The following is a 12,121-nucleotide window of genomic DNA, read 5'->3' on the forward strand; positions in this document are numbered from 1 at the left end:
AAGCCAACATGGCTTTTATCAAAAATAAACCCTGTCAGACTAATTTAATCTTATTTTTTGACTGGATAACCTCTCACATGAGGGAACACTGTGGACATAATCTACCTAGCTTTTGACATAGTTCCCTACAACATTCTGATAAGCAACTTAGCAAAAAGTGAACTAGATAGAAAAACTATTAGGTGGATCCAAAATTGGCTACTAAATCAGACACAAAGGGTGCTCATCAATAGCATCTTCTCAAACTGGATGGAGGTAACTAGTGGGGTACCACAGGATTCAGTCCTGGGCCCAGTGCTCTTCAACATCTTTATTAATGATTTAGATGAGGAAGTACAAGGAAAGATAATCAGATTTGCAGACGATACAAAACTGGGTGGAATACTGAACGCCCTAGAAGACAGAATGAAGATCTAGGATGACCTTGATAAACTTGAATGCTGGGCTGACAGCAACAGAATGAGATTCAATAGGGAAAAGTCCTCCACCTAGGAAAAAGAAACTGAACCCATCAATACAAGATGGGGGATATGTGGCTTAACAGAACTGGGAAAAAAGACCTTGGAATTATTGTGGACAACAGGCTAAATGTGAGCCAACAATGTGATGCAGCTGTAAAAGGGGTAAATGCTATTTTGAGATGCATTAATTTATTTTATTTTATTTTAATTCAAAACACTTCTATGCCGCCCCCATCGCAACAAAGCCTCGTGGCAGCTCACAACATAAAGTATTACATAAATAAGTATTACTTCCAAATCATGAGAAATAGTAGTCCCCCTGTACTCCTCACTTGACAGACCTTATCTGGAATACTGTGTCCAGTTCTGAGCACCAAGAATTAAGAAAGATGCAGAAAAATTAGAGTTCAGGGGAGTGCAACAAAAATGATCCAGGGTTTGGAAACACTGCCCTATGAGTAGAGAACTGGGCATATTCAGCCTTGAGAAGAGAAGACTGAGGGTGGACATGATAACACTTTGTAAGTACCAAAAAGGCTCTCACAAGGAAGGTTAAGATCTCTTCTTGCCAATACAAGAGAAAAGGACATGGAATAATCAATTCAAGTCGTGATAACCCGGATCTAGGCTGGACATCAGGAAAAGCTTCTTCAGTGTCAGAGCAATATGACAGTGGAATCAGCTGCCCAGAGAAGTGGTGGACTCTCCCAGGGGTTGGACTCAGTGGCCTTCATGGCCCCTTCCAACTCTACTATTTTATGATTTTATGTAATCAGAACACAACTATCTTTCAGTTTCTATGCCACTCTGAATTTTGTAGTTGGGTTCCTGACTTAAAAAAAAAAAAAGTAAACCAAAATTTGCCTCACAGTGCACATTTTAGATAAAATGCATGACGAGTTTCATTTGGGATAAAATGGATGCAAACATTTTATAATGTAAATGTCTGCATGCTTTTTCAGGGAAAAAAACATAGATTTATGAAGAAAAGAAACAGAATGGACAAATGAATAAACATGTGAAACCGATACTGCTCAGAAACAGACTGAATTGTCCATTACTTCACTGAGGCAGTAGTCTCGATTGCCTCTTGAACTGTGTTTTTGTTTATCAGGCAGCTGCTCTCTTTTGCATATGCCTGTTGATGCCGGTTATACTCGCATCTTTACAAGACAAAACAGCCCATGCAGCGCTTAGGCAGGAGGCAATAAACATAGTCGACCATATCATACTGAACTATAGACATCAAGTGGTCCCTTAGCCATTCTTAATTTATTCTTAATCCCTCTATATTGAAAGTGCTTATTATCCCTTGCCCGGTTTACCAAAACTAATGAGAGAAATGCATATTATTTCTGTGCATCCAAGTAATTTAGTTTAAGTCTTATTAGATGAGCTGAGTAGTAGCCACAAACATTCAGTAAGATTAAATATCAAACAGGTATTAACTGTGACACACATAACTATTAGAATTAATGACACACTGTAAAAGATATTTTTAATATTTTATCCAACTAGTATTGGCCAGAGGTTTTGGTAAAATAAAAAAATCACATGTGTACTTAATTTCTTAATTTAAAATAACAATAATGATCTAGGAAGGTTATCCCTCATGGAGAAAAGAGGATGATATTCATTTTATATGTCAACTACCCAGGGAGCCATGTGGCTAATGGGGCGGGCCAAAAATCCAATAAATAAATAAATGATATCATATATTGATGGTTTCTTAATTCTTAAAGCTTCTCTCTTGAAATATGTGTTGTGTTCACACAGAATGGTAAGCCAGGGTTGTTGAGAATTCTAGCCTGCTGTTAGATAACAAGCAAATGCACATTGCCTTGAAACAGGAACAGCTAAAGCAGGGCTGCCAACCCCCCAGCCCACATGCCTAACCCGGGCAGTGGCGGTGGTGGAGGTGGGGGGGTGCTGATCTGCAACATCAGCTGACTCACTGAAAGTCAGAAAGCAATTTGCAAGGAAGCAGGATGCACAGAGAGTGTGCTGCTGATTTTTCAGCCCTTTTTATTTTGGGGGGGGGGTCTTCTTTTCTAATATAAAGTTGGATATTTTTCCTAGCTTTAAATCAGTATAACTGATTAAGCATTAAGAGAATAAAGAAGCTGTTTTAGTTTCTTCAGTTAGTGTCAGATGTGTGTAGTAATTTTATATGAGCATGTTATGGTATCTGAAATGTAATACTGCAATTTTGGAATCATAACTTATTATTTGATGCAAAGTCTATTCTAAATTATATGGGGAGGCAAATTATTCATTTAGTGTAACTGGCATTATGCTTCATGTTTTAGTTATCTCCACTTTGCACTGTTCAACAGAAATATGACCATTTATTTCAACAATAAACAGAACATTAGCTTAGTTTGTACTATTGCATGTTTTAAATATGGCACACAAATTGTTGGCAAAATTTCCTTTGGAGTCCTAGGGAGCTTGGATCTTAGATGCCATATCAAATGTAAATCTAACTAAATGCGCTTTGAAGTGAGCCTTCGTGGTATACTTACTTACTTACTTATCGATTGTGAAAAGAAATTCAGGAACAGATATATCCACCAGTCCAAAGACCATATTGCTTACTTAGCACCACCAATTGAACAATTTGCTCTCAGGAAGGAAATTAATTGGAAATTAATTTTAACTTCAGTTAAGAGGAACAATATAGTTAGCATTAAACACAGTTAATGCTAAAGGAAGGGGAAAGGAAATTTCTTTGGGAGAGGGCAGGGAAGTTCAAATCCATGGCATGTTCCTACTCTCTCAACCATAATATTTGCCCATGGATTTGAGTCAACCTATTGTCATGACCAGACCTTTTCTCGGTTAGATTTTGGCATAAAAGCATCAATTCCCCCATGCAGAGCCAGGGATTGATTAGGATGGCCTGCCCCAGAGACCTAATGGAGCTTGATATATTGTTAAATGCCCTTGGGAATCTTGTGGTAGATAGAGCCATTGATTTTGTCAAAGCTCTGGTCTCATTTTGGAATGGTGAGATGAGACAGGCCAATGACACTATCATTCCTGAGTGCCTTTTACAGCCTTGCAGAACCCATTCTGCCTGCGGTATTTAGGAGAGCTGCTGTCAGTGACACATGCTGCATGATGACTTGGCGTGAAGGCAATTGAGCGCATGCTAAAGCATGTAGTTCTACCTATTGCTTGACTGTGATGGGAGCAGAAAAGATGCATTTTGCTATTTCCATTGCATCCTCAAGTAGCCACACAGCAGGATTGTTCTGCATGGCTCAGAGGCTGTTAACCTCTGCCCTGGTGATTGAGGTATTTGAATCTTTGGCGATCCAGTGTGATAAGATTGTCAAGCACTCTGAGGATAAAATATTTCCCTCCATGCTGACTTAATGCCAAATTTCAGACAGACTTGAGTGAAGTGACTGATATTGTATGTGTACCATTTTTATAGGATCAGTTTTACTTGCTGCATGCTAAGGACATGGATGAGGTGCTTGTAGTTGTAAATCGAGTGACTTCCTCCTTCAACCCCTGTCCTTTGTGGCTAATTAAAACTAGCTGGGTATGCAAGGCTTGATGGGTTCGGAGCATGGTGATTGCAGCACTGTGTAAAGAAGTGGTTCCGACCACACCTGAAAAAGCCTACTCTAGACTAAAAAGTCTTGGAAAACTGTTGTCCAGTTGCTTATTTTCAGTGAAGCCATGCAAAAAAACGTTGGCAGTACAGTTCCAAAAGCACTTGCAGGGAGCCGATTTTTCAGATCAGTACAGACCTAGCTGGGGGACCAAATATGCTTTGGTCATCCTGTTGGATGACCTGTTTTGGGCAAAGAACAGGGGGAGTGCAATCCTCTTACCATTCCTCAATCTCTTTATGATTTTTGATACCATTTCCCATTCTATCCTACTGGACTATCTGGATAAGTTGGTTGTAGGGGAGCACCAGAGCCAGCTGGTGCATTGCAGACCATCTAAGACCCACTTGTTTGTCTTTCTGTCAGTCCAAGGTATTCACAAAGCAATCCTCAGAACAATATTAATAACACGTCGATTCTTCATTGTCAAGCTTTCACTCCTCCTCTCAGCATTGCTTTTGCCTTCTCTGACATTCTCAAACCCCTTCAACATGTTAAGGTGTGCATTCAAAAGAGGACTTCCCTGTTGGTTCTCATTCATGAGAATTCATATAGGTACTAAAAGTCTGTCTGGATGCAGCAATGGGCAGGTTGGGGGACTGAATGAATTGCAAAATATAAGGTAGAAGTCCTATTGGTGAATGGTTCCTAAGCCTGGGTGTTGGACAGGTTCCCTGTTCAGGAAAGTCTGTACACCCTCTACATCTGGGAGTATTCATGGAACCATCCCTGTCACTGGATAGTAGCACCTACTCTCCAGAAAGCCCTTCCCCCAGGAATAAGACATGCCAAATTTGTTGCAGTTTAGACACATCTTGAAAACTTATTTATTCACCTCTGTTGTTATGAGCTTTAATTCATGGCCTGCTGATTATACTGTTTAATTGAGTGCTTATGTTCATTTCTATTGTAACGCTGTACATGACAGGGATAAAAATACTTTTGGGCTAATGAATGAATGAATGAATGTCCCCCAGTTTTGCAGACATGTAAGTATGAACTTGCAGCTCTGATGAGGCCATAGCGCATGCTGGGTTTATCATCACGCACACTGAATTACTTGAGTTAGCGATTTGTGATGGTTGGGCTGACCTGAGTTGTAATGCAGATATTGATCCTTCGTAATTCTCTCTCTCTGTGTTACTTGTTACTGCAATTTGACAGATCAGTGTCCTGCAAAACTACTTTTTAACTAGCAGAATGGAAGTCTCTGACAAAGATTTTAAAAGTGCGGCGATCTAAGGATACTGCTTTTGATTTATTCCCTTGTGTTCTGACCTTGATATAGCTCTCCTGAATGTGCAGTGTATGTGCATCTGCACATGTAACAGAAGAAACTCTATTAGCCCTATACCAGTGTTTTAATACCTATTTTAAACTCCCATTTGTACATCATACGATTTCAAGGGTACTTAAGTTTACCAATATGCATTAAGTTGGGTACCACACAGTTGAATTCTGTTCAAAAAACTATGCAATCTCTATAAAATCAGTAAGATTTTTAGCAGCTTTCATTTAATGGAACAGTTCAATGTTAGAATATGAATTTTCAAAAATTATTTTAATGGGAAATGGGAAAATATAACTGTGCCATTTATTTCTTAAACAAAACAACAAAGAATATAACCCTATGCATATTTAGCTGGAAAATGTCCTACAATTCCCATGTTGTCTGGAGCATACTTAGAGTTCTTACACTTTCTGTTTAAGCTCCCACAGAGTTGAATCCAAAGGCATATATTGTAATTGGAGTTATCGTTAAATTACTGCTTATGCAACTAAAGAGTTCTTTGAAACTTATGGATTATGTGTTTTGTGTTTGGATTAGGAAGTACTGTTTCAATCTCATTGCCAAAAATGATTACAGCAATAATATCAGTGCATAAAATATCGACTACAGGTGTGTGTGTGCTTGGATCATTGACATGACTGTGAGCAGTCTAGAAAGTTCTGCAACATTAAATGCTCCTTTGAACTGTCACTCACAGATCACCTACTTACTTGGAAGCCATCTCAGTGGGAACTTCACCCTAGTAAATATGGTTTGGGAAGTGCTACTATTGTAGAACTGAATATACTTCCCTGGTGGCAACTTTTTTCAGAAAGTCAGTCAGGGCTAAGCCTTCTTTGTCTGTTTTCTCTTTGAGAATCTTCTCTCCAAGTACACTTTATATGGTCTTCAGAAATCAAATGTAATGTGTCCTCCCGCCTGTTGTAACACTGATGCCGAACAAGAGGTGTTGGTCTGTGCATGTACAGCAAGAGCCCTTTGTGTTTATAAAGCATGTAGGTGAGGTAGATTAATAAACCTGAATACGCATGATAGTGGAGCAGTGGAGCAAAGTAGTTACAATTTTTAGTATGGGTCTTTTGTGGAAGTTATAACAATGAAATCTATTGTGTGCCTTTCTTATGTATAGATATGTGTGTATTTACATTCAGTATCCAAGCAGTAATATCCAGGTTTCTCGCTGATATTGAATGGAGACATTTCTAGCCCCCATAGGTCCTGAACTGGCACTTCAGTACAGTTTGATTGCCTCCTTGATTGTTTGCGAGATAACTGTAAGATTGGCAGTGACAGGGTAATTTACTGAAGATTGCAATGTCAGACTATATCCAAGGGGGCTTGCTGGCATGAAGATGTTATTCTCATGACTGACAGGCCACTGGGAGATTGGTGTGCCAATTTAAAGTTCATGGTGTCGTCAAAAGTGTTCAGCGGCTGAAGCCCGTAATCATGCAGCTTGATGAGGTCATTATAGGCATAACATATGCTCACCCCAATAACAGGCATAGCAAAATATATTCAACAGCCTGAGCAGGTAAATATAAATTTGTAGAAAGGAGTAATTTCTATCCTGTGTCTTCCCTTTGGATTCCTTAATGTAGAGATAAGATTCTCTTCAACCATAACTGCCTGAACAAAGATACTTAGCGAACTGAAACAGAGGACAATTTTAAATCTGAACCAGCAGAGAAGAAAAGAAAGAGCAGATTACTGATGGGGCGGGGGGTGTTCTAGCGTTAATAGAAAAGCTGTACCGAATTATTATCAGAACACCATTATAATCCATTGATTACAACAAGCAGGTAACAGTAAAATACAAAAGGGGTAAAGACCCCACCTTCGTGATGGAAAAGGGCCTTCAGAATGATTGGGCATCCTGTGAACAAAGAACTGACCTTGGAAGAAACAGTAAAAGAAAAGAAAGAAACTCAGAGCAGAAAAGAACTTACCTAACTTAAATATGTGAAGTGAAAACAGTAGGACTGCTACCCCTAACTGCTTCACTTTTATATCAGAGTTAGCATTATGATGGAAGGGTAGTGCTTTGATAATGGCAACTTGGAAAAAGTCTACAAAAAGTCTATAGGTCCTAAAATATCAAGCAGGTTTTTTTTTTTTTTTACATTTATTAGATCTTTAGCCTATCCCATCACAAAAGCTTGGGACCAGACAGGTAACCATTTCCAAATTACTTTCCCCTATCCTTGAACAGCCACCAAAAGGAAGCTTGCTTGCAACTTCATGAAGCACATTCCCTTCTCCCATGCAAACTCATCCAGTACTTAGGATCTTTGGGAGAAATCTTCTTTTCAAGACCACCACCTTCACATGTGTATTTGGTGGCAATGAAAAGGAAGGGCTTCTTGGTGGCTGCTTCCTGGCTGTGGAACTCCCTACCAAAGGAGTCTAGATTTGTTCCCACTAGGCTGTCCTGTAACTGGCAGGCAATGACCATTTTCCTTAAGGGGGCCTTTGACCTGTAAGTGAGTGTATTGGGTCAGGTGCCAATTTTACTGCTAGTGTGTTTTTGCTTGTTTTAATGTATTTACTGTTGTTTTTAATCAGTGATTATACTGGCATCCTTGAGTGCCATTTTTGTTAGAAAGGCAGGGTACAAATCAAGTAAACATAATATAGATAAATAAGGTGTACATTCTGGGGCTGCAGCAGGTTCCCAGGGAAAGCCTGTTCCAAAGCTGAGAGGCAGCAACTGAAATCAGTTCTACACATTACCTGGTGAACCTGCCTATATAGTGCACTTGAGAAGATGTTCCTGGGTTGCCTTAAATGCAGTGGAACAGGTGATCTACTACATCAAAGCATAATGGGCCAAGGCCATGCAAGAGATAAAGCAATGTCACTATACTTCTATAGCTATTACAGGCTAAATAGATGAATATCTGCGATACTTAGTTTTGCATTGTGAGGAAATAATGGTGTGCTACAGCCAGACAGAATGCCTGTAAATGGTGAAAGCATTGGGACTGTTCTAGACCAGGGCACTGAATGAAAATAGTCTGTGTGTTCTTCTGTCTTTCAGATGGCCTTGTTGACTGCCTTGATCCAGACTGCTGCCTCCAGTCAACTTGTCAGAACAGCCTGCTCTGCCGTGGCTCACGTGATCCTCTAGACATTATACAACAAAGTCACTCTAGTTCACCAACTGTAAAGTCATTCTATGATCGAATCAAGCTCTTAGTGGGAAAAGACAGCACTCATATAATCCCAGGGGAAAATCCCTTCAACAGCAGGTAACAGCCAAACATACAGCTTTATAAAGTACTTCTGGCAGAGGTTTTAATAATGGTTTAACATGGAATGCTGCTTTCAGTAGTGATATCATTTTCCATCTTGAGGTAAAACCTCATTCTGGGCTTTTCCCCATGATTTTTAATGCTCTGTTTAAGTCAAGATGCTGGCATCGTGTTGCAGGTCCATAGGAACAAAGGCTAGCATTGGATTTCATGCATACTGGTAGGGTGGGGGAACAAAAGTAATCTCAAATTCATAACAAGAAAATGTGCTGATTTAACTGGATACATTCTGGCTTTCAGATGCCACCAACCTTCATTTTATAGGGCATGCAAAATGCCAGGACAGTGGGATAAGAAATGCTTAATGTTTTAATCCCTAGTTGTAAGATTAGAGATTATTTTTCTTTGGTTTCGCTAACGCTGTGAATAACCAAAACACAGTCTATATTTTAAGTTGTTCTGTTGAAAATAATTGACATCAGTTCATTTTAATCTGCTGCCTGCTAATTGAAACACCCTTTTAATCAACCAAAGTGTTTTAACATCTTAATGAGTGCCTTAGATTATTTACCTTGTCTATAGAAGCTTCTTCATGTCTCACAGCCCAGGGGCATTGACTCTCTTTCATCCCAAGGGCTGTATTCTATTCCATTTCAGGTAGGCTTGTGATTACCTTAGTCCAGTCTTAGTGGCTGGGACCAAATACCAAAGTTGCAGAACCAAATGATCCCAAATAACAGCCTATTTCAGCTTAAAGTTTTTTCTGCCAGTAACTAGGCCTTAGGAAAGAGTTTTAAACCTTTAGAGTGGGAAGAAGACTGCACAAAAGCCAGGTAACCACCAGTATTTGGAGGTTGAGGAAAGGGGTTTGAGCATGACGAAATTCCAAAATTTCACCCTCAGAAATTCCAAAGGACTGGATTGGGACCCTAGAACAGATGTGGCTGCAAAAAAGGCAGGTGCATTAATCGAAGAATCACTTCCAAATCATGGGAAGCACTAGTTTTCCTCAGCATTGGTTAGGCCCCATCTGGACTCTTGCATCCAGTTCCAAGTAGCACAATTTAAGAAAGATGAAGACAAATTGGAAAAGTTTCAGAGAACAGCAACAAAGATGATCTGGGGACTGGCAAGAAAGCCCCATGAGGAGAGACTGGAAGAACTGGGCATGTTTAACTGTGAGAAGAGAAGACTGAGGGAAGGTATGACAGCACTTTTCAAGTACTTGAAAGGTGGCCATACAACTCTTCTCTGCCATCTCAGAACACAGGACATAATGGGCTCAAGTTACAAGAAGCTAGTTCTGGTTGGTCAGCAGGAAAAACTTTCTGACTGTTGTTAAAGCAATACAAAATGGAACTTGTTATCTAGGAGAGTCAGGGGCTTTCTCACACTGGAGGTATTTGAGATGCAGACAGACAGCCATCTGATAGAGATACTTTAACTTGGATACCTACACTTTGCAGGGCCTTGGTCACAGTGACTGTATTGGTGCCTTCTAACTCTAATATTATATGACTGTATGATCATGCCATTTTAAGGCACTTAGAAGACTAAAAGCATACTTCTATGCATCCTGAGAAAAAGGCCTAGAACTCCCAGTATGCCCTAGTCTCAGAATACAAAGATCCTTTGTAGTAATACTATGAATAATACCATCAGCCTTGTATGTGTGTGTATATATATATACTGCTACACACATATACTCGTCAGAGATACTTTTGGCACAACCATCCCCCATAGTTTGTGTGTTTCTTTCTTTTTTAGATTAAGGAATTTAATCCTGTGGCTTTTACTAGCTCAGCAAGGCTTTGGGGAGTGACAGGGGATGTGAAATAAATTGCCTCACAGAAGTATTCACCCTGCCCCTTTGACTTTGCTACATTTGGTTCTATTACAACCTGAAATTGAAGTAGATTTAATTGGAATGGTTACCACTTGATGGACACATGATACTCAACACTGTGAAGGTGCAAAATGTTTTTAGTGTGGCACAAAAGCCAAGTAAACAAACATACTCAAACTTGCTGGTGAGTCAACACTCATTAGAAGTCCTTTTGTAGCAATTCCAGCTGTGGGCCTTCTTGGGTAAGTCTCTGTCAGTGTTGTGCATCTGGTTGCCCATATCTCTTGACAAAATTGCTCCAACATTGTCAGGTGGTGAACAGCAACATCCAAGTTTTGCCACAGGTTCTAATTTAGATTGAGCTTTGTCCTTTGACTGGATAATAAGTCATGCAAGTTCTTGTTTTTTAATAATTCCACTGGTACTTTGGTTGTTTGTTTAGATTTGCTGCCCTGCTGGAAGAGAAATCCCAGTCCCAGGTTTCACCCTTGCTGACTGAAACAGGCGTTCCTCTAGCATTGCTCTGCATTTGGCTCCCTAAATCCTGACCTCTTTCCCATTCCCCAAGCATCCCCACCACCATCCCTCACCATGGGAATGGTGAACTTTAGGTTTTACGCCCCACAAAGTGTTTTGAAACAAGGCTACAATTTTCAGTTTTGCTCTCCTCAAACCAGAGAACTGTTTTCTGCAAGTTTGCTGTATCTCCCACACACCTTTCTGCAAACTCCAATGGACCTTGGTCTGAGGTTGGTCTGTTTCAGCAATGGCTTTCTTCTTGCCACTGTTCCTTCAAGACCAGCTTTGCTGAGTGTCCCATGTATGATTTTTTCCACCTCAACTGTGGATCTCTCCAGCTCTGCCAGAGTTACTGTTGGCTTCTTGGTTGCTTGGTTTTCTGACCAATGTCGTCTTCTCATGTCAGTGAGTTTTGGGGAACAGGCTTTTCTAGGCAGAGTAACAGTTGAGCCATATCTTTCCATTTTGTACTAACAAATTTAACACGGTTCTGAAGGATATTCATAGTGTGAGATATATAAACCAGCTAAGACACTATCTGGACAGGGAGAGCTTAGCTAGACTTATCCATGCTCTGGTAACCTCTTGTTTGGATTAATGTAATGCAGTACATGGGGCTGCCCATGAAAACAGTGCAGAAACTTCAAATGATCCAAAACAGGGCAACAAGATTGTTAATGGGAACTCCCTTATGAGAACATATGACACCAGTCCTCTTCCAGCTGTACTGGCTGCCATTTGAAATCTGGCCCTGATTCAAAGTGCTAGCATTAACATGTAAAGCTCTAAACAGCTTGGGGTCAGGTTATCTGAAGGAATGCTTCATTCCATATGTACCTACCCAGACCCTGAGGTCATCTTCAGGAGTCCCCTCCAAAGAAAGTGAGGCAGGTGGCTACAGGGAGAAGGGCCTTTTGGCTTGTGTCACCCCAGTTATGGAATCAGTGGCCCAAAGAAGTGCACCTGGCACCTACTATATATATATTCTTTTTGGTGCCAGGTGAAAACCGTTTTATTTTCCCAGCATTTTAACAGTGCAACTTTTAAACTTTCGTTTCAATATTGCATTTTATCTTGTACCACTGCTATGCTTCTATGCTGACTAATAACAATTGCTATTACGG

General features: G+C 40.1%; 1 protein-coding gene across 1 annotated transcript in view; it reads left to right on the plus strand.

The window, feature by feature from the left end:
* Positions 1 to 12,121, plus strand: part of TENM2 (teneurin transmembrane protein 2) — a 730,807-nt gene that overhangs the window by 655,382 nt on the left and 63,304 nt on the right. The window contains exon 16 of the mRNA XM_044454098.1: positions 8,419 to 8,629. Within this exon, the coding sequence (XP_044310033.1) occupies positions 8,419 to 8,629 (211 nt within the window). The remainder of the gene's footprint in view (positions 1 to 8,418; positions 8,630 to 12,121) is intronic.

Source organism: Varanus komodoensis, unplaced genomic scaffold (assembly GCF_004798865.1).
Source record: "Varanus komodoensis strain SLA01 unplaced genomic scaffold, ASM479886v1 scaffold7_1, whole genome shotgun sequence".
Lineage (NCBI taxonomy): Eukaryota > Metazoa > Chordata > Lepidosauria > Squamata > Varanidae > Varanus > Varanus komodoensis.